Source organism: Chiloscyllium plagiosum, unplaced genomic scaffold, assembly GCF_037043375.1.
Source record: "Chiloscyllium plagiosum isolate Xiang-an unplaced genomic scaffold, Cpla_swu_hap1 HiC_scaffold_39, whole genome shotgun sequence".
Taxonomy (NCBI): domain Eukaryota; kingdom Metazoa; phylum Chordata; class Chondrichthyes; order Orectolobiformes; family Hemiscylliidae; genus Chiloscyllium; species Chiloscyllium plagiosum.
This window is the reverse complement of record NW_028270177.1, coordinates 26,157,758-26,185,035: the sequence shown is the minus strand read 5'-3', so window position 1 is coordinate 26,185,035 and position 27,278 is coordinate 26,157,758. Positions and strand designations below refer to the sequence as shown.

Genomic DNA, 27,278 nt, shown 5'->3' with positions numbered 1-27,278 from the left:
TGGCTAAATTACACATTTTACTGAAGTGTGTCATTGCAAGAATGTGTTTACGAACTGAATGTTCCTGGGGATCTCACACTTTAGTGTGGATATCAAGACTATTTTTAAAAATCCTACCAAGGAAGGTGTTGGCAGAGGAGGCAATATAAGTCATTAGCTTTCCAAATCTAATGAGAACAAAATACATAGGAGAACTGATACTATTGCAAAATGTGTAATTTTTTGTAGTGCATCACACTCTGCAAGGCTTTTCAGATGGAAGAGATTGTAGAAACAGGGACGGGGTGCTATGATGTTGTGAAGATGTTTGACCATGAGCACAAGAAGTTTAAAATGAAGTTTAGATAGACTAGCAGTCAATGGAAGTCAATCAGCACAGGGATGATTGATGAGCAACCCTTGATGCATGCTGGAATACTGACAGAGTTTTGAAGTTCAAGTTATGGGAGGTCTGTCAAGAGAGACCTTAATAGTAGTCTGGAGAAGGAGTATCAGAGGTACAGAGGAGGACAGAAGTAGCAGCTGAGCCAAGGTAGAAACACACACAAGGATCTGATGTTTCAAGGACACTGAAATAAACTTTAGGTGGTCGCGCATTTACTAGCTGTTCATCAATACAAATAAATATAATAATTTCTTTTTAAAAAGAAAAGCTTCCTTACCATGAAGAAATTTTAATTTTCAGGACAATTTATAGATTTAGCTGCAGTTATCACAGCGAAAGGTGCTGCAATGTATGGTATATAATGACATTAACTATATCTACAAAGATAACATTTACACAGTCTGATGCAAGACTACAAATCCATTATGAAGTATCCAAAATAAAGTTTAAATAAGCTTCCAGCACATGCGGTTGTTGATTTCAGTGTTCTTTTTGTTCCAAGTGTAATGCACATCAGTAACCAAAGGGGAAAACAAATTCAGGACCTAGGGAATAATAGAGATGTAACTGAGGCACCATCATACTTGCACCATCATAACAAGACTGACCTCTAGTCTGCACATAAGTAGAGTCTGTACGACCTGTTTTTTTTTGATAGAATATTTTGCATGAAACTTATACTGTCAACTAAAATCCAAGGAATCTGACTAGCCTGTTGAATAGGGGAAACCAGAGTCAAAAGGACTGACCCATTCATTTTGAGAAACAAGGCAGAGTTAGTATCAAGCTTTCAAACTGAATTAATGAACATTCTTCTTGATTTCTCTATGAAAAGTCAATAAGGCCTAGAGTGCTGCAACCTTCATTCCTGCCAGATCAGGGATAAAGCACTGAACCGTCAGCCTCAATCTAATCCACACTGCTCATCCAGCTAACTGAACCAACTGGCTCCCCCAAGGACTTTATGGCAATGTACACTTCCACAAGCACACTGTGGCCCAGGGAGTGATGTTCCAATTTTCTTTCCATCATATGATTGACCAGGATTTTTTTCCCCCCTCTTTTATTGCCTCGGATGGTATATATTAACAGGATTTACATTACGTATGCAATTTCCTTAGCCATCAAGTTCTGGAATGGAATTTGAACTTAGAGCACCCACAGCTCTCTAATGTACCTTGAGACCATGTCCTCAGTGAAAACCAGTAAATAGAAAAAGACAAATGCACACTTTCAGATTTCCTTTAAAGATGCACTAAATTGTAGGCTTATTTATAATACCATAAATGGAATGGATTTTTATATTCTAATATCTACTTCTTACTACCACCTACTGTTCTTTCAAAATGATGTCTCTTCCTCTAATTAGTAGTGTGACAGGAGAGGAATGGGACAAAAATATTCTTGATTTGTTTCACCACCACTATCAATGCTACTTCACAACCTAAGCCAGGGTGAATGATCCAAGGTGAATGAGCTAGTTGATGTCACGTGTCTTCTCTCCTGAGATAGAAGGGCTACATAAGACCACTAGTATAGCAGCTTGGCCAAGAACAACTCGCTCAACCAAGAAACGAACTTGATGTAACTGGCAACTAAAACACAAGTTATGTTCAACTGGGTTGCCAACAATTCAAGTTATAAAAATACATTTATTCAGTACAAGACCTGTTGTCACTTCCTTTTGAAAGTCAATCAGTGCTGAAGTCTTCAAGACTGGCCAATCTTATTCCCACCTCTCTATCTTCTCTCCATCCCTTTACCCCCAAAAAAACCCACATTTGCAAACATTTCACAACCACAGATGAAGTCAAGTTTTGGTTTTAGAAGCAGCAATGTCATGGCAGGTAGGAAAACTCAATGAGGTAAGGTGGTCAATAGGTCACGTGTGCTGAAAATGTGTTGCTGGAAAAGCGCAGCAGGTCAGGCAGCATCCAAAGAGCAGGAGAATCGACGTTTCGGGCATGAGCCCTTCTTTCCAGCAACACATTTTCAGCTCTGATCTCCAGCATCTGCAGTCCTCACTTTCTCCTAATAGGTCGTGTGTGTCAGGAAAGGGTGAATTATAGTAATACGCAATGTGATGAGTATTAATTTCAACATAATTGGAGGAAAAAGTGGAATAGCATGTAAGAAAGTAATTTTGGAACATAAAATGAGAAAAGTTCCAAGGAACATTGATCACAGTTGCTTTAAAAGAAAAGGTTGAGTCCATCTTGAAGAACAGATAACCCATCTATAAATGAAAGATGCAACACAGTAATATAATAAAAAGCAGCATTTTTTTTCTGGTAGCTTGACCACAAATTGGGCATAGGCTGAACTGCTCTAGGTCTGGCAACAAATCCCCTATTCTTGGCATATTTTGGAGGATCAAACTATTTGGCAAAAAAGAGAAAAGTTAACTGCAGAGAATATTCACTCCACCTCAGTTACATAAAGAGCAGAAGTTGGCCACCCAGCCTATCGAGTCTGATTCCCATTTAGTGAGATCATGGCAGATTTGATAATCCTCAATATCACTTTCCTGCCTTATCCCAAAACATTTTATTCCCTTACAGATTCAAAATCCATCCATCTCAGCCTTGAATATAAATTAACAATGCAGCCTCAATAGCCCTCAGTGGTAAAGAATTCTGCAGTTACACTACCCTCAAAAAGAAAAAAATCCTCCCCATTGATCCTAAATGTACAACTCCTTATTCTGAGATTACTTACTCTAGTTTTTGACCCTCCCACAGGAGCAAAAACATTTTCACATTTATCCCAAACAGAATTGAACTTATTGTCAGGTATACTGAGGCGCGGTGAAAAGTTTCGTCTTGCGAGCAACACAGGCAGATCACAAAGTAGCATAGATTGTAAATAATAGGTAAAAACAAAAACACAGAGACAGGCAAATGTTAAGAGTTTGAGAGTCCATTCAGTATTCTAACAATAGGTCCTGTCAATTCCTCTAAGAATTTTCTATGTTTCTATAGGTTCGCCTCTCATTCTTCTGAATTCTGATGAGTACAGGCCCCACCTATTCAACCTCTCCACATAAAACAGTCCCTTCATACCTGGAAATCAGCAGAGTGAACCTTCTCTCAAATGCCCTCAACACCAATACATCTTTCCTTAGATAGGTATGTTAAACTGTTCAGTATTCCAACTGTGGCTTGACTAGTGTCTTACAAAACTTCCCTATTGTTAGACTTTTATTTCAGAAGATATGGAATATAACAGTTCATTTGCCTTCCTTATTACCTGCTGAACTTGGATGCTAATATTTTGTGATTCATGAATGAGGACTCTCAAATCCCTCATTCTTCAGCTTTCTGTAGACTTTCTCCATTTGAATAATATTCAGCTCCTCTATTCTCCCTGCCAAAGTACAAAACCGTACATTTTGCTCCATCATGGTTTCATTTGTCAAGTTTTTGCCCACTCAAATCTGTCAGTATCCTTCTGCAGACCCCTTGTGTCATCCTCACCACGTGGCTTCCCATCTACTTTGGTGTCTTTCACAAACTTTGCTATAGTACATTCACTTTCCTCATCCAAGTCATTAATATATATGTTGTAAGCAATTACGGCCCCAGCACTAATCCCTGTGGCACACTAAGAGTTACTGCCATCCTGAAAGTGACCCCTTGACTCTGTTCTACTAGTTAACTAATCCTCTAACCATGTTTATGTACTACCAACATGGGCTTTTATCTCATTTAGTAGACTAATATATAGTATCTGATCAAACCCCATCTGAAAATCTAAATCTGTCCTGCTTGACACCTTCTCAAAAAGGTCTGGTAGATTTGTCAGGCATGATTTCCCCTTTATGAAGCTCTGTTGGCTTTACGCTGTCATGTTATATATTTCTAAATGCTCTGCTATTAGAAGCTTTATAATAGGCTTGAACATTTTCCCAACAGCAGCTGTTAAGCTAACCAGCATGCAGTTAATGTTTAATTGCCTCCTTCCCTTTTTAAGGAAAAATGCTACATTGACAGTTTCCCAACCCTCAGACTTTTCTAGAATCTAAGGATTCTTGGAAGATTACTAACAGTCCATCCACTAACTCTGTTGCTATGCTTTAATAGCCTGAGGTGCACCCCATCAGGTCCAAGTCCTATCTGGGGCTTATCAGTCTTCAGCCCTTTCAGTTGTTCTAGTACTTTTTCCCCAAGTGACAATTACTGTATTTATTTTCTCTCCTCCTTTTACTCCATTAATTATTTAGTAATTTTGCTGTTGGTGTCTTGTACTGTGAAGACTGATGCCAATTATTTATTCAACTCTACTAGTTCCTGGTTTCCCATTTCCCTAGCCTTGTTCTCCAAAAGACCAAAGTTTACTTGGGCTTTTCATTTCCTTTTTTAGATATTTACAATTGAGCTTGTCATCCATCTTGATATTATTTGCAAGTTTACCCTCAAAGTTTACTTTCGCCCTCTTTATTATTCTCATTTAGTCACCTTTAGCTAGTTTTTAAAAACTTTCTCAATCCTCCAGCATACCGCTATTTTTTGCCAGGTTTATGCTTTTTCCTTTTAATTGGATGCTATTCTTACTTTTCTTGGTTAACCATAGTTGCTGTCTCCACCTCCTAGGATGCTTCTTTCTCATTGTGGTGAGGCATTTAAGTTCCATTTAATATCAGCAGTATGGCTAAAGATGAAACTATTAGAAGGCAAGTGATGCCAGTCTGAAGGACTGACAAAAACAAATACAACATGCAATTAAGGGCAGCCTAGACAAAAGCCAAGAGAAGAGACTGGGCTTTAATTCCCCGCTAGTCATCTCACAACAGAGTCCACAGCAATTTAGTTACACAGCTGCGGATATGCGAATAAATGTAGGTCCTATCAAACTGTTGCATATCATGCTGTAATTCTAACAAAACAGCTACTGCTACGTCTAGAATTCCTTAAAACACAATGTTATCAATTTCCACTGAGCACTTTACACATTCAGTTATGATTAAAATTCCTCTGCTGATTTCAGTAATTAGTCAGTTGCTTCATTCTAATTTTTATTCATTTCGCATTTAGAATTGTAATTGATCAATCAAACTAATTATAAAGTTTTATGTGACTTGCTTGTAATAGCAGCTGTGTCCCATTTGCCTTCATTACAAAAATATGAAATGGCAGATCTAATGATATTCATAAATATTACATAATAAGATTCAGTTCCAATTGCAGCAAGCAGTTATCTCCCAGGTATTTAACACACGACAATATTGCCCAGCTGGCAACAAAGTGACTTTTTAAAAATTGCATTGCTAGTCTCTTCTGGATCATTAATGATCCTATCATACTTATAAACATTATAAAAATCCATATTTCTAAAGACTTCACATTACCTCTATACATGAAACTAATATATCCAAATATGACAATAATCCCATAATGTAAATTCACAAGCATAATTGATCAGTGGTTTCCAGCCCAAATTTTGCTGCTATTCTGTAATAAGTGAACTGATAGCAACTTCTGGTATCCATACACAAGTAGTTACAGAAATTTGAAGAGTGCTTTCAGGGATACCCTGGTTTCTTCACAGCCTTGTAGAAGTCTTTGAAGATGCAGTCAACACAAAAACCAGTAATTTGACGTAAACTTCAATTCCTATTTTAAACAAATTATTCTTGCTGAAAAATTATTCTTAATTGAAATACAACAAAGTCATAATTCAAATAGTGCTGAAACAGTGGACACATTTTTAAATTGAGGATTTTTCTCCTGCACTCATGAGGGCAATTCGAAATAAACACCAAAGTGAAATCAATATTTATCCTGTACAAGAGGAGTGTGCTGATTGATTGTGAAGTAAACTCTGATTGGCAGGTGCATTGTCAAGAGGGAATACATCAGTTAATAAATGACTGATAGCTAGAATAACATGGTTTATTCTGGTTGGTGAGAGCATTGCCTGGAGAAACGAACCAGAGAATGGCTGTCACCTATTTTGAATCGAAACAGTTGCAGTTTACGAGCAAGTGTTTCTTGTGTGTAAACAACAGGATCTGACATAATGAAGTTTGTAGTTACCTCTACATGCAAGTCTGCCATGCTAATAAGCCCAATGACAATCCAAAATTGGTTGCCAGCATAATTATCTGCACAATCTAGATTATCCAGCAAATGCCATCCAATTGCGGAATCACATCTAAATGTTCAATGTAATAATTATTGCTAACCAACTTCCCTGTTCCAGAAAAAATAACTTTAGAAATCTGGAAAGCTATTTCCTTCATGCTATTTTGTCACAAAAAGAATATCTCGAAATAGCCAAGCTGTTAAGTGATGGATTAGAAATCCATTGGTGTTTCCATGCACAGGTTCGAATCTTGCCAACAATGGTTTCCTGACCTTGCAGACTTTAAATTATTTCCTGGTGGATTAGTTGTTGCTCAAACTCCAGAAAAGCTATCTTAACAAACTCTTATTTTGGGGTGGCATAGTAGTCAGCGCTGCTGCCTCTCAGCGCCAGGGACCTGGGCTTGATCCCATCCTTAGGTAATGACTGCGTGGAGTTTGCACATTCTCCCTGCGTCTGTGTGGGTTTTCTCCAGGTGGTCATGCCTGTGGAAATTTTTCCGTGTGATTGGCCACTTAGCCTGCTTGATGGTTTTGCCATTCCTGGAGGCCAGGGAATCCTTTCAGCTAGTAGAATGAAACTGAATTTATTGATAGCATAAAATTCACTCCAGATATTTCTGGCCAACTTTCTTCGAGGTCAGTAGCAAGTACTGTTCCTTTGCTCCTGACAACAGAATCATGACTTAGTAATGGAATTGTTTTAACTACATTGTTTAAGATAATCAAAACAATAGCTATTCTCGGCCAAAATATTATGCACATTCATATGACTAAGTTTACCCTTATTGTAATTACGCATGTTTTCACTGAGACAATTAGGACTACTGAAATATAACCATTTTTAAAAACTCAATTTTATTCATTAGGCTCTGTTGCAAAAAACACACAAGTTCATCCTTGTGTTTCTCATTCTAGTAAACAGGGCATGCAATTTGAAAGTCACAATGTCTAAATCATGAGACTTACCAAAAGATGTGTGCAAAAGTCAAATCATGTGATTCCACAAAATAAAGTTAAGTTTGGAAATATCAAAGTTGTAACCATCAAGCTTAAAAATGAACAATGATTGTGGCACTGCAAAACTTTTCCTTAAATTCTAGGGCTATGGCTGTCCTAATATAATGGTTTGCCTTTTTAAAATAGGCATATGATGATGAAATATGAAACAGTTATGAAACATCATTACACGCTTGCTTTTAAAAAGATTTTTCAGTTCATCTGCATTCTGTAAACAAACACAGAAGGCAATGTTAGTCACTTCTCTTCCCACAACATGTATGATCCCAGGTGTCTTTTTTTGTTAACAAAACTGCATGTTGTCATCGCTCTTGTAATACAGTGAATAAAAGATATATCTAGTAAGTTTGAAAACATGGATGTCAGTGTTGACTATAAGATCCTGGGATTTGAAAAATGGAATAGATTTTCTGTATGAATTTGTTTGAGTGTCTAGTTTGTATTACAATTTTTTTCATTCAAAGAGGTCAAAGAGTTGGGGATTGTTATTTTCCATTGTCCAGACTAATACTAGCTTCAATAATAATTTCAACCATCTAATTCACTGTGAGAAATTAAGATGTGGTCATTATAGCAAAACAAAAAAAAAGTGTTTATGGAATCCTTGGGACACAAGTATGCTCCAGATCTCCAAATGTCTCTTTTCCTTTCCAGCTCACATTTAAAGTCATTATTTGCACTAATGCTTCTACCCTGACCTGCTTAGTTTGTCTTCAGTAAAATCACTCTACTGATTAATAAAGTCAAGGACATCATTCCATGCTCAATGACATATTGTACTGGCTTACTGAAATTTACAACCACAAAAGAGAAATAGTGTCATTACAGGGGGTAATTTGATGAAACATTCCTCGAGGATTCCATCACTAAGATGCATTCAATTTAGATGGAATCAGCCACTTGCATCATCCAAAGTTATGCTTTGTAATGGCATGATGGGTATTCTCATATAGCAGTTGTGCAAGTTTTCTTAAGAGACTTCTTTCATGGGTATCCAAAACGAAGCCAGCAATTTTCAGCTACCCAACAAAAATTTAGGATTTTTACACAGGGTGGGGGTTTACTGACATCAAAATGGAGGATGGGGGTCAAATTCTGAAGCTGAAGATCTCAGCATAAACTCAGAGGTCATAAACTGTCTAAGCAGAAAATGCTTAGTTAATGTTGAGTTTCATTGGAACACAGTAGCAAAAGAGTAGGACCTAAATGTTAACATGGGATAAGGTAGTTTATTGATAAGACAAGACAAGTGCAAGGGTGCAGACACACAAACAGAATGGAGGTTTTTCCTTTAGTCACTACCTACACTTGGTCTCACTCATGTAAAGGGGATGGCATTGGGAGCAGCAAATATAGTAGACTAGATTGAACAAAGTAAAAGCAGGAAGCAGTTTCACCTGGAAGCTGTTTTTGGCACTTTGGACGAAGAAAGACAAGGAGGCAAAAGAACGCATTTTACACCTTCTGAGATTGCTGCAAAAGTAACTATGGGGTGGTAAGGAAGTGTTAGGAATAATGGAGGTGTGGACCACAGTTTCAAAACAAGGGAATGGTCCATATGGAACACAACACTATGTTTGATGATGGTATTCTGCTGGAGGTGGCAGAAAGTGATCTGTCTGAATATCATGTGTCAACTTCTTCCACTTAACATGAATAGCTCCATTGACTGATACCTGGAAAGAAGTGAACCCAACTTTTTGTAATTGATGCCTCACAAGCAGTCAGACTAATATTTACTATTGCTGACTTGTACGTTAATGGATAAGCAGCCTACTGGTGGAGATTGGACACTGCTAAAGCCACTTAAAACAGTGTCTAGCAATCCAGACATTAATCCGTGTTACGGATCAGCGAGATATTTAAGTACCAGATAAAGTACTTGGTCAATCAAATGCAAACTGATGTCCTCATGAGATGACTCTGGTGCAACCCGAACCCTCAGTAAATTTCTCCTATTAGTGCCTTGCAATACAGTTTCACAGGTAGAACTGAGTAATGTACTTCAAAAGAAGGACAAAGTGGCACAAGATACCTGTCAAAGGCAATTCCAAATAAAGGTCTTTCATATCTTTTCCCTTCTTCTGTCTTACGTTTTACATTGCTCCCAAAAAAAAGTTATGATTCTGTTTCTTCCTAAAACATCATGATGTGTGCGATATTGGAACAGAACATTAACCCAAGGTTATGGTAAAATAACAAGCTGTTGCTTGGATCTGTGCTCAGGGCCTTTTGCAAGGCATGAAAATAAAGCTAACAGATGGCTCAGTGTCATCCAATGTCATCTGAATGTGGCAGTTGCCATTTCAGAAAACATCACAATGATTGTATGTTCTCCCTAGAACATAAACTGACTGATCCTAACTCTAAGTATGTAGTGTATGTTGAATGAGAAAGAATCACAAAGATTAGCATCTTCATGTCTGCTAATTACTTAAAAGAAACTCAAATGGCAAGGATGCTGCAAGCCACTTCATTGCTCACATCATCAGAAAAACAAACTTTCACAGCAGGCACAATCCATCAATGCCTTGAAATCTATCTCCATCTGTCAATGGCTGCCACTGGCTCAGTGTTGATATACAGATAACATCTACCTACAACAGTTCGCACCCTGAACTGAACACTACAGTTGGAGCTCAAAATCATATTTTATTCTTCCTGCTATCCTGCTTAATTCTACATTTGCAAAATTGCAAGCTGTGATTTCCTGACAGCAAAACAGCAGCAATGTAATCCAAGAGACTTTCTCCATTTATTATTAGTTCTAAAAGAAAAAAAGGTCATAGTGCAGCTGTTCCCACAGTATTATTTATCAGCTTAGGTAAGCTCCAGCAGATGACGATATTGAAATAAACAGATCTCTCTGACCTCCCGCAGGTATTCGATGGAAGAACTCAGAAAATCCAGTGTTTTACTGAATATACCCTACATACAAATGTAACATGTGAGCCATCCTAACATGAAAGCTACTGATGGTTAAATCCTGGAAGCTCCAAGGGGCTTTGGAGCTGAGCCAGAATCAGCTGCAACTGGGTCATGCTGAATTATGAATGTAGATACAATATGTGTACATTTCTATGAAAAGACAGCAGTGAATAATTAATCCCAGGGGTTGATGTGCGCTTTGTGATCTATATTGTATTCCCGGAATTAAGCAATCTGTTTCTGTATACAACTGTAAAGGACAATTTGATAAATGCACAGGATGCAGACAGGATCTGGCATTGTAGAAGTGGTTGAATGCTAGGTGATGTAGTCAGATCCTTTGCTGTGCCTGGCCAAAGTGAGCCACTGGGACTAAATACATGACACTTTTTTCAACCTTGAAATGTTCATCTCATCCGGTAAATGCACAGACATGAAAACAAACCAAGTACTCAAACATACACACTGCCAAACAGCTCTAAACAAATCACTCAAACATTTAATCTAATCATTATTCTAATGCTCCATTTATACTGCATGTTTGTTATTAGTGTAATGCAAACCATAGTTAGTGTACTCATGTCCAACATTTTCTGTTTCCTAAAAGTCAGCTCAACTTAGAGCAGTAAACTAAAATTGTTATAAAAATCAACATTTCTTGAATTTAAAAATCGGAAAGTAACTCTCACAGTCCACTAAGCTGTCTTTATATTTTCTCTGATCATTTATTTTGAACAGTCAAACTACCATTGAGCATCAGAGGCCAATAAATAGAGTTCAAATGCATTGAGCTCTGCCCTCTTCAAGAGCAATGCAAGTAGACAATACAATTACTCCTATCTACATGCATTGCTTACAGAAACACCCCAGAGAACATAAATCACATGGTACAACGTATCTGGGGCGGAAAAGTCACAGGTTTGCCAAAGGGAATGTCACAAGGCAGTGAAAAAGTACATTTTTTCCTCATCAAGCTATTAGAAAATGTTCATGCCAAAGAGCTATTCACACCTATCACAGAAACTATGGCTTGCCCAGAGAAAAGAAAAGATAGATACACAGAGGTGGAGTAAACAAATTCAATTTTGCATTAGTGATAGAGATGCCATAACAAATGTCTTAAAGCTGTTAAATTATAAGTTAGGATCTTAACTCAGATTAATTGTAGTAGTGACTGGTAGACAAAAAAAAAAATCAAATTATGCACAAAGTATCAGGTAAATGAATGTCCATAGTCTTGCATCAATGACTATTTTGTATGTTCAGATTGAAGGAAAAGAGGAAAGGCAAAGAGAGAGGTGTGGAGTTTGAAATCACACTAGCTATATTATGGTATATTGTTTATCTTTAATTGCAAATCAAATAACTAATGTCAAAGTGGGTTTGGAAAAGCATTAAGCAACTTTGAAAAATAATATCCAGCATACAACACCTCACTTTGATTCACACAGAAAGTTGAAGGCAGTCAGTAGCTGAAAGTACATTTTGCACCTTCATAATCCAGCATTCCCGAGTTACTTCTATCATCCAGCACTTGCAGTATAGTTCCATTTCCAGTTTTGGTCAATGAAAAGTCACTGTTTATGTAACAAGGTCATGGTGTGCTTATGCCCAGACTACTATGACTTTTATTGGAGAGATTTTTTTTGTGCAGGATAGTTCAGATCATAGTCTTTTGCTGAATGGTCCAAAAACTATCTTGTTGCTCACACCTGAGTGTGCACGGGATATAGAACCAAATGTTTTAACCTCACATGAATTACTGACTCTGGAGCAGTTGGTGCTTATTTAAGTTTCCAGGTTCTAAATTCAATAATAAAATGCAGAAGGATCATGAACAACAGTGTACAGCACTTTTTAAAAGGGGATTAAAAATTCCTTTGCTGCCGTACGACCTCCCACAGTCCTGGAAATTCTCCGGTCCGACAAAGGCCTAGTCCATCCTTTGTGGTTTCAAAGTCCATCTTGAAAGATCTTAGAAACTGGGCTTTTAAGCACTGCCATGCATACTAGTAGATGAATGCTCACCTATGTTCGCTTTTCCCTAGGTCAGAATTTTTTTCAATTCTAACCAAGCAAAGAAATAACTGATATAAAATCTTATCCAATTGACTCATACAGCTGGTCTGTGAGTGGACACTGATTTATTAGAAAACCTGGGGGGCGGGGGTGGAGCAGGTCAGGCAGCATTTGTGAAAGAAAGAGTCGGGTTGTATGTGCTATACGTATAGATGTAGCAAAAAGGTGGTCAGAGCATTGAGTTGAGTTGGGAGGTCAGATTGTGGCTCTATACGACGCTAGTTTAGCCACTGTTGGAATATTGCATGCAATTCTGGTCTCCTTCCTATCGGAAATAAGTTGGGAAACTTGAAAGGGTTCAGCAAAGATTTACAAGGATGTTGCCAGGGTTGGAGGATTTGAGCTATAGGGAGAGGCTGAACAGGCTGGGGCTGTTCTCCCTGGAGCGTCAGAGGCTGAGGGGTGACCTCTTAGGAGGTTTATAAAATGATGAGGGGCATAGATAGGACAAATAGACAAAGTATTTTCCCTGTGGTGGGGGAGTCCAGAACTAGAGGTCATAGGTTTAGGAGGAGAAGGAAAAGATATAAAAAGAGACCTAAGGGGCAACTTTCTCATGCAGAGGGTGGTATGTGTATGGAATGAGCTGCCAGAGGAAGTGATGGAGGCTGGTATAATAGCAAAATTTAAAAGGCATCTGGATGGGTATATGAATAGGAAGAATTTAGAGAGATTTAGGCCAAGTGCTGGCAAATGGGACTAGATTAGGTTGGATTATTTGGTCAGCATGGACGAGTTGGACTGAAGGATCAGTTTCTGTGCTGTACATCTCTATGACAAAAAATTACAAGTTAGAAGGTGAAACAGAACAAGGGAACAGAGGCCCTTTCCTCAATCGGGTTACACCTTTTACAGGCTCCTCCTCAACAAGGAGTTTATAACAAGTATATAATTTTTTAAAAAAAATTTATGGTATGATCACTATCTTTATCTTGGAATGCACCCTGGAAACTCACATTTCAATAAAAGAGGATGCCTTTTGCACAAAAAAAATGAGTAATGTGTATCAGAAATATACACCTAACTCTTTTTTTTTAATCAAAGGAAAGCAAAGTTACAAAAACCATAGCTAGGTCCGGCAACAAGTTAGAGAAATCTAATCGGTGGGAAGGTCTATTATTGCAAAATTATGCTGTCCTTGAAATAATATATATAATTATTATAATAAAAATGTTTAAGTCTTTATCTCACATAGGTTATTGCTCACAAGTTAAAAACAATCTGGCCATGGGCATCTTTGACATTTTTTGATACAAATGATATAATGTCTAATTTCATTGCAAAATACAAAATACAACTGCTTTATGCCCATTTATGCTCTTTACCACATTTCCTTAATGTTTTCTGTTAATTCTGTAAAATTCTCCACTGCTCAGCAACAGATCCTCCCACATGCAAAGCAATGTCATGATGTATGGACGGAATGGGTAAAACAGTTGATCTTCTCCCATGAAACATTTCCTTATGCCTATGTGTAGGATCCTGGGGTTTAGTTCAGACTTTGCACAGCAATTTAAAACAGGTGATAATCAAAGTGATGGTTTCTTTTTTCATCTCTCCTATTTGTTATTTCCATTTACTTCAAGGGAATGAAAAGACCAAAGGGCACATACAACAGGCTATTGAGTCACTAGCACCTGTTTTACGCTATCATGCAAAGTCAAAATTAATCTCGTGTCTCTCAGCATCGAGTCAGAGTAAGACAGCACAGAAACAGAGCCTTCAGTCTAACTCATCTGCAGCGACCAGGGACCCTAATCTGATCTAGTCCCATTTGCAAACATTTGGCCCATATCCCTCTAAACCCTTCCTATTCACTTACCCCTCCAGATGCCTTTTAAACATTGTAATTGTACCAGCCTCCAACATCTACTCTGGCAACTTGTTACATATACGCATGCAGAGAGTGGTGCAAATGTTGCCTCTCAGGTCCCTTTCAAATATTTCCCCTCTCACATTAAACCTCTGCCCTCTATTTTTGGACTCCCCTCCCCCAGGAAAAAGACCTAGGCTATTCACCCTAACGATGTCCCTCATTATTTTATAAGCCTCCAACGCTCCAGGGAAAAATGCCCCAGCTTATTCAGCCTCTCCCTATAACTCAAACCCTCCAATCTGGCGACATCCCTGTAAATCGTTTCTGAACCTTTTCAAGTTTAACATAGCAGGGAGACCAGATTGAATGCTGTACTCCAAAAGCAGCCTCACCAGTGTCCTCCGCAGCCGCAACATGACATCCCAACTCCCATACTCAATGCACTGATCAATGAAGGTAAACATTTTCAGCATTCTCTAAGAAAATGATTTTATTCTGCAATATTGCTTCCAAAAATTGAATACCATTTTGTATATTTCATTATTTGCATTTCACATCTATTGAACCCTCATAGCTGCACATAAATTGATGAAATAACAAAAGGTTTGGGTTAGCATTCAACAACTACAGTGAGCAACAGCCTATGGGTACAGAATATGTTCCAGTGTTGCACTGAACAAATGTGGGTGGTGAATTATCGTCACTTGCTATTTTTTGAAGCAGGTGTATGGAAAGAAATAAATCAATACGTAAAAAATCTCATCCGTATCCAACAATCATGGTAAACACTGCTTGTTTAGATAATATTCATTCAGACTAAAATAAAAATATGATTCAAAAATAATAACTAAGACTATGTAGTCAGATTGTAGGGAATCAATTCTCCTATCAGAGAGGCATGGCCTGTCAAGATCAGTCAGTGTTTTATTCTAAATATTCACAATTAGATCGTTTTCACAATTATTAGGTATGGGGGCTAAATTCAATAGGGTCTGACAATTGGTATGTGATCATGAGAAGCAATTGATTAATTGGAATGCAAGCATGTAACTTGCATTAGGTACTAATTTGAAGTGATTGTTGTAAGCAGCATGCATAGACAAGCTGTTTGTCAACTATATGCAGCAGCCAGAGACCCAAAATAATAGAAATATGATGCAAGGCGGAGGTAAGCCACTCAGACCATTCTGGTCCACCATTCCACGAGACTATGACTGACCTGATAAGGCAGGAAGGAAAAGTTAGGTCTTATGTTTTTAACTCTGGATTTACTTACTGATGAAAAAAAGTTTATCCCACTCAACAACCCAACCTTGACAGCCCTCTGTGATAAAGAATTCCACAGATTGTGTACCCTCAGGAAAAATCATCCTCCTCACCTCTGCCTCAAATGGGTGACCCCCTTACTCTGAGACAATGCCCTCAGGTCCTAGACTCTCCCACAAGGGAGGATCAAGCTTTCCACTTCTACCCAGTCAAGCCTCCCCCACCCCACCCCCAACCCCAACCCCCAGGAATTTTGCATGTTTCAATAACGTTGCTCCTCATTCTTCAACTTCAAAGTGTACAGGTTCAATCTTCACAACCTGTCCTTACAGAATAGCTCCTCCATACCCAAGATCAATCAATTGAACATTCTCTGGACCACCTTATCTCAGTGTATCTTTCCTTAGCTAAAGAGATCAAAATGGTTCATGACTTTCTAGTTGTTTGCTAAAACTACACAAGGACTTCCAATTTTGCATTCCATTTCCTTTGAAACAGAGGCCAGCATTCCAGTTGCTTTCTATATTACCTGCTGAACGTGTGTGCTAGTTTTTCATAATTCAGGATCAAGGACTCCCAGTTCTCACTGAGCTGTAGCTTTCTGAAGACCTTCTCCTTTTAAATAATATTCAGATCCTCTATTCTTCTTGCCAAAGTGCATAACCTCACTATTTTTTTCCACATTATGTTCCATCTGCTAAGCTTTTGCCTCATCACTTAACTCATCAATATCCCTTTGCAAACTGCTTGTGTCATCTTCACCACTTGTCTTCCCATCTATTTTTGTGCTTTCAATAATAAGCTGCAGCACTAGCTAAAGCTAGTCCGTAACGCATGGTTGGAGCACGTATTGGCCTTTTTGGGGGAAATGAATAATTCCTATGATGTCCTAATCTTCAGGGGAACAGGAGACCTTCCAGGTGTGGTCAAAAAACAATGGGAGCAGATAACCATGAAAATCAATGCAGATGTCAAATCTCAAAGTCAAACACAATGCCAAAGAAATTGAATAACCTCACGTGAAATCTTAATACTTAGGCGGCCACTGTTGAGGCTGCATCCAGCAACAGGGCGGAAACTAGACAATAGGTGCAGGAGTAGGCCATTCTGCCCTTCGAGCCTGCACCACCATTCAATATGATTATGGCTGATCATCCTTAATCAGTATCCTGTTCCTGCCTTATCTCCATAACCCTTGATTCCATTATCCTTGAGAGCTCTATCCAACTCTTTCTTAAATGAATCCAGAGACTGGGCCTCCACTGCCCTCTGGGGCAGAGCATTCCACACATCGAAAACGATGGAACGAACCCTGAAATCTAATTCTCCTACTCATAGTCATCATTGGAATATCAAATCTCTTATTTATAAGCTGCAGATGTTACAAGCATATAAAAAGAATCAATGGTGACATAAATAAAAGGTTTTTTATTTTATAGTGAATAGTCAGAATCTGGAAAGCACTGCCAGAGAGCACTGGGAAGCAGATCAGATTCAAACAAGTCTTTCAAAAGAACATTTTAAACCTGCTCAGGAGGAAAGATGTGCAAGGGCACAAAGACATGGCCGAGGTATTGGACCAGCTGTCTGCTCTTCCAGAGGGCTGACCCAGACACAACTGAGTGACTGAGTGACCTATTTAATGATTCTGGTTTTTCCTCATTAATATGAAGCCCTTATGTCCTTTTCCTTTCAAAATATCCAATGTACAACCTAGCCAGATATTGCTGCGACCTCTGGGTTGCTGAAGACAACAAAGTACAGTCCACTTGATTTCACAGCCACAGCTACCATCTCAGGTACTGAAGAACACCTATCCTAAAGAATAGATCAGAGGCAGGATCTGCCTATGAGAAGAGGCTAGGCATGATGACACTACCAACAAAGGAAGAGAGCAAAGGCAGCACAGATCACCAGAGGTGTGGTTGCACACAGGCTGCAATAGATAATTCCATTAAGCACTTTGATGGGGTAGTCAATAAAAAAACCTCAAAGATTGCTGGTAGCTATATGTAATAAAATGCCTGGTGAATTGGGAAGCCTATTATAAAGCTTTTAGTCAATATGAAGGAGCATGGAGGACTCCAGTACCAACGTTACAGAGGGCTTTGCACCCTGCTTGGAGGCCATCCTTTCCAGCATGTAACAGTTAATCAATTTCACCAGAAAATGCATGGATCCAATCACAATCTAATCCAATCACAATCACCAGTTCTTAAATAGATTGCTAGGATTACTGAAGCCTCACTCTGGTTGAGTAGCACTTGCTTCATGCACCACCAACTTGCTGTGTCCTCGTTTAGCATAACATTGGGCTACCCATGCCCGCCACATTTCTGTGGTCTTGCTGATGCCTGTTAGCCAACCCAGCCACACTGTATCGTACTTATATAAACCTGTCACATGTTGCCAGGCGGAAGAAACTTGCTCAAGGTTGCCTGCTCCCTTTCTCTTCCCTCACTCACTCGTGGCACGGGCTGTTCCTTCATGATGGTGGAGTTGATTCACCATGCAATAGATCAGCATTAATCTTGGCACCTGCTCCATCAAGTTGCAGGGTTCATCCAGACAAGGTCCAGGAAGTGAAAGCACTATCTTAAAATCTGCAGAGTATTTAAAAACAAAAAGGTGGCCGATAATTTTTTGAAATATTGGGGCTGTGATGCACTGGCATGAAAGAGGAGCTGAGGCCTGGGGCAGATCAACCATGAACTTAATGAATGGTAGGACAGGCTAGAGAGGCCAAATAGCCTACTCATGCTCCTATTTCTTATGCTGTTATGCTCCCCCTCCTCCTGTTCTGCATCCCTTGGCTTCTATTTCCAAGATATGCAGTAACTCAGTAGACACATCTGCAGCAGCAGCTCTTTGTGGGAACAACTCATTTGTACAGGAGCCTCGAAGTCAGCAAAAACTCATTCAGCACCTGCCACACCACTCCCTGTGGACTTCCTACAACTTCAAACAATTACATAAAGCAACAAAAAAATTTGTAGACTCTTAACAATGGTCAGGAAACCAACCATAAACCAAGTATTTGATAATTCCTTTAAATCAAACTGGGGTGGGGCAGTCCTTCCTGTTCAATTGATTGGTTAAGAGAGGATGTTAACTGAAGCTTAAGCACCAGGAGTGATAAATCAGCACACAGAAGCTGCCTAGTCTGCCTCCTTCCAGTGTCTGCATGTTACATACACATTTATGATGGTATGTCATAATTTATCCTTTAAATGTGCAACCATGCAGAGGTTTCAAACCTCTCAAATAACTCAGTATCCACAAACAAAAATGCAAGTGAACACTATTTATTATCCAAAATCATAATATTTAAAGGACTTTCTCTGATGCGGTATTGTATTTTAGGTCTTTCAATGGCACACATGACAGCCTTGTTTAGCAGCCAGATCAGTCACAAGAAAGTTCACATGAGTGGCCCCAGAGGAACTTTGGCTCAACTTTCTCTCCCCATGAGGAAGTGTCTTGTCTTTGCTCGGCAGCCCTTTCTGACAATTAAACTTAAGTTCAGGACTTGCATCTGTGGGTAATCAAGTGGGAAAACTCATTCCCTTAAAATCACCACTGCCATACAAATCAAAAATATTGAATCATCAACCGGCCAACAACAAAAAAATAAACAACAAACTTCAGTAGTTTGTCTTGTGGGGTTGCCATTTTTAATGCAGACAGGTCTAGCTGCAGCTGCACACTCTCAGCCACCCACAGTCCATTCTACATTTCCATCTGCCAATGCGACAGATGCTACAGCCTCACTATCACAGTCTCCAGCTAATCTGTAGAGAGGTGAAAACCGCTGGTTTGGAGCAGGTGGTGAATCTACTTGACTAAAAATAAAACTGCACTTCTTGAAGGGATGCGGGTACAATAGACATTAAAATGTAATTTAAAAATATATATAATTTGCTGATGTAGCACAGTAAAATACCAGCAAGTAATACCACAGAGTGGCAGGATGTGGTTTTCACACTCAAGATCTCCTAACCTGGTGATTTTCTGATTAGTCATATTGCTACGCGGAAAACACCAAGTCGAGGTCAGGTGCTTCCTCACAGGAGGCAGAGATCATCAGGAGAACAATTATCAGGCTCACATTGCACACTTGTTGAGAGACTAGTACCTGGGAGGAGGTTGTTTGCTTGTCCTCTCAAAAATCACACCTGCTCTATGGCCCAGAGACACAGTGTAAGGAGCAAAACAGAAAGATGCCTTACACTGCAGTTACAGCAAAACACTGAAGGGTTCAGCTGCTTCTCAGCATTTACTGTTGATAACCTCTAGGTAGCAACCTCTCTACTCTCTAGGCTCCTTCTAAAACCTCCACATTTGGACAGTTGGCTTGATTAGAACCTTCCAGTGGTAGAAGCAGAAACAATAGCAAATGAGGGGCATTTAAACAGACACATGAACAGGCAGAGAATAGCGTCATGGTCAGCACAGACATGGTGGACTGAAGGGCCTGTTCCTTTGCTATACTGTTCTATGTTCGTGATTAATGAATAGAAAACACAAATCTATAGAAGAACAATACTTGCTTACTTAAATAAAAATAAAATTCCAGCACTGACAATGATCAGAATTCACCATCTTCTGACAAGCCCTGATATCAGTCAAAAACAAACAGCAAAGGGTACAAATCCAGCCCTATGATTGAAAGATGTTTCCCTATTTACTAACAAAATTACTGTGAAAAACATAGTAGTAACAACAGCAGGCATTAAGTCCCTTTCACCTGTTTTACAATAATTCATTTTGGTCACTGCTGGTCTTTTCCTCAGCTTCATTTATCCAATTGTAATCAATATCCTTCAATAACGTTATCTGTTAGCATTCATATTATGAATATTGCAATTGACACAGAATCCACAACACTTTGAGACCCGTTCTAGATTTCCACTGGCCTGTGTCAGAAAAATAATTCCTGATTAGAGTCCGAAATGCACAAACTCTGATTTTACCATAATGCTCTTTTGTTCTGGAATCCTCCACCAGAGAATATAGTTGCTCTGCATCAGCCCATTTGAACCCCTTTATTATTTTAAACACTATTCTTCGATCATTCCTCCAATGAAATTCCAAGGAAAACAAATTTATGCATCATCTTAATTCATCCCTTCAAATCTGCCAATTGTTCTGATCAATCTGTATGGTTTCTCTTCACTTTTCTGTAGTCCAAAAGAAGCCTGACCAAAATTCTAGACAACTGAAGCCTTACTTCCTCATTTGCATTTTCCAGTTCAAGAGAATGATCAGTATTTTAAGTTTTTTATTACTTCTTCCACAGAAACTGTACATTAACTTTTAGTGATTGGTGTAAATTGACACCTAAATCTCTTCACTTCTCCACAGCTCCTAATCTCTCACCCTAAAGAAATATATTCAGAATGGTCTTTCTTGAAGAGATTAGTGAAACAATGTTCAGTTCACAAATCAAAACAGGCACGGTTGATTCATGCGCTCATCCGCTTAGTCAGTCGGTCACTCAGTATCTGATGACAGATTCCAAACAAATCAAGTGACGTACAACCACATGATGAACTCAGTGAATTTTGGTTGGACCTGGACAGCATCACGACAGCATCATTTGTCAGTCTTTCAATCACTAGGTAATTAGTAGAAATTCTAACGTGTTTTTCCAGTTCCCATGTTGTGTTTCCCATCCTGACCTGGGCAAAATAAGAGCTTCAAGAACATTATCAACATTTGAAATTGTGTTTATTTACCCAACAAAAGCGGCCTTTGCATACAGAGTATAAACTTGACCAAAAAAAATCAAAGAGGGAAGATCCTGAACTAAGTCTTCTTCCAACAGAATAAGATGGAGTTCTTTTGTTTTCTATGTCTGAAATTCCATATAATGAAGAGATGCAGATAAAGGAAAAGAATGAGCATAAAGATATTTCTCATTCCAGGAAACCTACAGGTCATACAGGCAATGCAGCTTTGGCTCCTGCAGAAAATAAAGTACATAATATTTTAAACTGAAAATATTGCTATGAGGTCTACAGGATATAGTTCACTTGTGAGACTGGGTCTTGGGTAGAATACAGAGTGTCCACTCCTAGATTTTATACCTCAGTAAGGTGTTGAGGAGCAGTGTACTTTGAGGGCCTGACTGCAGCAGTACTCAGTTTGGATGCCAGTGATGTACAACCACCAGAATTATATTTTAAATCATTTATTTACATTGTCCATATCATGCCCAACTTATGGCAGATTTAACTTTTCAATTGCTCGCCATGTTCCTTAAATTGGAATTAGGTGAGCCCACAATATTCAAAGCCAGATGAAGAAGGAAGGTGACATACCCAACATCGGACAGATTAGGTACTAGACAAGAGTTAGGGACATGACAGCAGGCAAATTGCTGAATAAAAGCTGTCTCTTGAGACAACTACCTTAGGTTCTGAATACTATCAGTCACTAATGAATTCTCAAGGTGATATATCTGCCAATGACCACTACACAAATGATTTTTAAACTCTCAAACAATAGTGAGGTGTCAATTTGCATTGAGAGAGAGGGAGAGCGAGGGGGGAGGGAGAGCGAGGGGGGGGCGAGGGAGAGGGAGCACTGTAAAAAAGGATCGAAGCAAGAAAGTAGGAATGCTAATCTGCAGTAGTTTGTGGAGATAAGAAAAGCCATGGAGAACTTGGGAAAGAAAAGGATCTTAAAATATGATACATATGTGTCATTAAGGATAAGGTAATGGAGGAAAGGGAAGCAGATGGTTCCTTAAATTAAGAGGCTACAGAAAGTAGAGATCAGAAAGCCCTGTAGAAAGATTGCAAGGATAGCAAAGATATGGAAAGGGCAGAAGTAGGGAAAGAGGTAGTCAAGGTTGAATTGAAAAATATTGATGATATTGTTAATCCAACTCAGACAGGATGAAGTTGTAAACTTTGCTTCAGTCTGATCAACTAGCTGGGTAGTGTGACAATGCAACAGAATTATTGGGAGGTGTTTTAAACTTCAACCTGAGGAAATTCTAGCTCCTTATCTCAAAGTACAATAGCAAAGTTGGATACAATCAACAGACATCAGTAAATGATTCAGTACACTCCAATGATGCTGAATTCTGCATGATGTCTGATATTTTTACTTCTGTTAGAGTGTTTTATCTTATCCAGCAATGCTTATTTTACCCTAGTAGCTTAAGAAATTAGATTTGGATTTTTTTATACCACAATATCAAAAAGAGAGGATTCGTCACAGCTAACTAATATACAATAGGATATCTTCAGACACAGAGGGGTCTGAGTTAATACTAAACTATAGAAGAGAGTATTTCAAAGACTCATGATGGAAAAAAATTCTCATCTTTATCTTAAATGGGAGTGACTGTTCTATTTTCACAAAAATCTCTTCCTGGTGACTAGTTTCTATCCTCCCCACAAGAGAAAATACCTTCAGCATCCATCATATCAGGCCTCCTCTGAATATTATACTAAAAACCTCTCATTCTTCTAAACTTCAGTGGACACAGACCCAGCCTGATCAACATTTCCACACAAGGTCCCACCCCTTTTGCATGAAATAGTGTAGGGAAACGTCTTCAAATTATTTTCAATGCAGTTTATATTCTTCCTTAAATAAGGAAACAAACAGTATACTGATATGACCCCACCAATGCCAGCAAAACTAAGAAATCTTTTACATTCTGTTTTCCTTGTAAAATACCTTCAATATTCCATTTGAATTTCTAACATTGTTATGTTATAATCTTCATTCCATGAACAAAGTCAACTTGCTTGATTATATTCAAGCAGAACAAATGCTGGAGAAAATCAGCAACTCTGACAGCATTTGTAGGGAGAGAAACAGATTGTGAGACCTGTACGACTCTTTTTTTCAGAGCCCAGGCATACTGGGCCCAAAATGTTGATGCTGTTTTTCTCTCTAAAAGATACTGCCATACCTGCTGAGTTCCTCTGACATTGTGTGCTTGTTTCAGATTTCCAACATCAGGATTATTCTGCTTGTATTTACTCTGCATTGATTGAGACAAAACTACTTCTCAAGACTATTTGTCCTCAAATGCTTTTGTTAATAAATTAGGTTTCGTTTCCTCACATAGACATCAAGATGAAACCATTCTAGAGCTTGAACCATTTCACATCTTTACAAAGATCAGTTGCTTTAATTTGTCACTGGCAATGAAATTATTACACTGCACGATATTTGTTAACCAAATTTAGCCAGATTGAGGAGAGGGAAAGAGGTACAGCCTGTTTAGATCTCATTCACATGTGTAAAGGTGGGGTTCAACAACGCATTAGAAGTCAATTAGATATGGGATTGCACCAAACATACCTCATGTCAAGTTCCCATTCTCAGGCATATAGTTAGGGGGCAGGATAATGAGGAAGAAGCATTTCTTAAATAAACAGACAAGAGGAAATCACTGCAAGCTACTGTTATCCAGCTCGACTAATCATTTCCAAACTAACATAGTCAAGCATCTGGGAATCTGCCAACAAGCCATCCTTTCTGCAGAGCAAAGGTCCATTGTACGTAAGGAATTAAATCAAAAGATAAAAATAAACAAACTTGAAAACAGAGACAAAAACAAGTTCTTTTTAAATTAAAAACCAATGCCCTCAGGAAGGAAGAGGATACAGTAGAATTACAGTCCAGATAGTTGAAAAACAAGACACAGCACTGTTAATTGGAATGTACTACACCAAATGCTTATTATCATTCAACTAAATGACAGGGAGTATGTGAGGATAATAGCTACTGAGAAATAAACCTTCTGTGTATCATTTCGAACAATTTTAGAGCATCCTTACTACTGGACTGACGTGTGCAATGTATTTATTTTTCATTTATTTTTAGCTAGTAGCAGTAGTGGATAGTGCTGATGCAAGCAAACAGGATACACTGGCCTAATTTTGAAGCAGCAATGTCACTGTATGCATCCCTCAGTGGCTCTGTTCCTAAATGGATAACTCAATGACATGCTTCATGTTGTGAAGCACTGCATTGTTCGTTGCAAGAGATATATGTGACAGAAGAAAATACCAGACACAGGAGGACAGTTGTTGTTGTTCTGGAGGATTCCAAAGCAAAATTTAAGTCCTTTTAGTCAACTCTAGCCTGATCGAAGAATCCTAAAAAAAAAAATCAGTAATTTATTCAATTTACAATAATCGAATAAAGTCAGCTTTGGGAGTTTCTTGAACTCAATTAGCTGGAAGGATTACCAATTTGTGGTATTCCCTATGGAGCAGTTTTCTGACAATCCAGGAAAATGGCTTCCTTATTGAGAGCCCCCATAAAGACCCAAACAGAAAGCCAACCCCTCCTACACACAACATAATTTGAAGCCAACTGAAGCATAGTTCCTTTCCACATTTTCACTTCTTACTGAATACTGTAGAATAATACTATTCAACAGTAGAACCAAACTTCTACTGATAGTCAAACATCCAAGGAGAAACATCTCATATTACAAAAAGGTTGAATCCACATGTACAAATTTAATCTGGAATCCTGCCTTTCTGTTGTCTGCTTCCTCTCTCTAATCCTGGTTGTCAACCACTAATACCCAGGGATTTGTAGTATGCATCAGATACTCATCAATCTATCTTAATGGACAATGTGACTTTCACATCTCTACAAGGTACCTCCATGTCAAATGCTACATATTACTAATTGAAGGGGATCTTAACATTCCCCATGATCCACCATACTGGATTCAAACATTCACGTGCGCCAAATATCATAATACTGGAACATTAAAATAATTGTGCATTGAATCTTTTATACATGAACGTATTTCTTCATAAAAAACAAGATTCACGATTTTGTTCACTGCTTGCCATAACTTCTCTCTCGTTTGCAAATGGTAATTATGGGCTAGTGAGTGCAGAACTGCACTGAGAGCCTATGTGGACAGATAGAGCAACACAGCTTACTGCAATCAGAATAAAATAGCCATTCTCCAGCAATAGTATTTACATTGGCTCCAAAGACATCTGTACCATCTTGTTTACCTTGCAGCACTGCTGTTCAGACCAAGCTGCTGTCACGCGTGACATTACAAATTAAAAAGCCTCAACTCTCCTAAAAGACATAACTCAGCTCTCATTCTAGAGCACTTCCAAAATTTGAACAGTTTATTGGGAATTTTAACCTGCTGGTAGCCAAAAAAAGCCCCTTTAGTAAGCAAAATTTAAATGTTTTAATTGGGACACATATCAACCAAATCAAATTTATGCAATAATGGTACCTACCTCAACAATATCAGAGTTGGTTCTGCTTTCATGAGGTTCATTATACTCTGTGTACTTGAGTAAAACTTTGTCCATGTCAGTACTAGCATACTGAAACAATTTGTTTGAACTGTTGAATATTATCAAAGCAATCTCACAATCACACAGTACACTCAGTTCATAGGCTTTCTTCATTAATCCAAATTTTCGCTTTGTGAACGTCACCTGCATTAGAAAGAGGAAAAACAGAAAACTTATGTCCAAATCTGAAGTTTTGAAAATTTACATTGCACAACTTTACAATAACAGTGTGAATTCCTGGAGATGAAAGGAATGGTTTTAAAACTTATTCTATTGTTTTTTTGTTAAAAAGCAGAAATCAATTTAATACAAAACAGATATTTAATAATTATTTATCCCAAAATCTCATTCTTCAATGGCAGATTTCGTTTCCACTCCTTACCATATCTCCTTATTCTCCCTTTCTCAAAATGCATCTGGTCATCATTTAAACCCATCCAAAGTATTTGAAAATATGGTCTTTTCTATTTTACCTGGTATGTCTAATAAATTTTTGGAGAAATTTTCTAATTAAAATTGATCTATTTAGCTCCAGCTTCCTCGTGTCAAATCCCTACTATCGCTACATAAAATAATCAACTTCTATAATAATTTTTAAAACTTTCTTCCCATAGGTCAAATTTACATTTCCTCTTTTGAATTGAGAAAAAAGTGATCTTAAAACAGTGTGGCAAAAATGTTTACTAAAAATAGGAGATTCTGTAGAAACTCAGTTGGTCTGACAGCATCTAGTACAAAGAGAAAGAAAGTTAAAGTTGCATATTAATTGAGTTAAATATGCTTCAGAAGAAACTTTAACTCTTTCTTTTGAATTGCTGTATTTCTATATAGACTGTTGCTAGTAAGGCTGGCCCAAACTAAGTTACATGAATGAATTGCCCTCTGAAATGGCTAATCAACCACATTAGGGAAAGAAATTTCCTTATATGTGACTGCCGACCCCACACTAAACGACATTAGGGAACCAGATAGGCTTTTATAACAATCCACAATGGTTAAATGGTTCTCATTAGGCTAGCTTTTGCTTCATTCCAGATTTGTTTTTCTATTTAATTCAAATTTCACTATCTGCCATTGTGGGATTCAAACCCATGCCCCTAGTAAAAAAAAAAAATGGCTTCCGTACCACTGCCACCCCCTCTCCCACAGATGTTGTTAAACCTGCTGTGCTTCTCTTGCATTTTGCTTTAATTTCGGTTCTCGAACATTGGCAGTATTTTGTGTCAGCAAAAATGTTACTTCTATTTGACATCACATCCTATTCACGTAATTCAAAAATGGGAATTCAAGTTGCAAAACACAGCGACATTCAATCTATTACCTAATGAACAACTGACTCCCAAAAAGAAGTCCAAGATCTGGTCTATACTAAGTTTCAGTCAAGGTTA

The 27,278-nt window shown here is 38.3% G+C and overlaps 1 protein-coding gene across 15 annotated transcripts in view; it reads right to left on the bottom strand.

Moving 5' to 3' along the window:
* The window catches only part of mef2aa (myocyte enhancer factor 2aa), a 223,771-nt gene that overhangs the window by 96,213 nt on the left and 100,280 nt on the right, over positions 1-27,278 (bottom strand). For all 15 annotated transcript variants that reach the window (XM_087981265.1, XM_087981267.1, XM_087981277.1 and 12 more), the window contains one exon: positions 25,831-26,034. In XM_087981265.1, the coding sequence (XP_087837391.1) occupies positions 25,831-26,034 (204 nt within the window). The remainder of the gene's footprint in view (positions 1-25,830; positions 26,035-27,278) is intronic.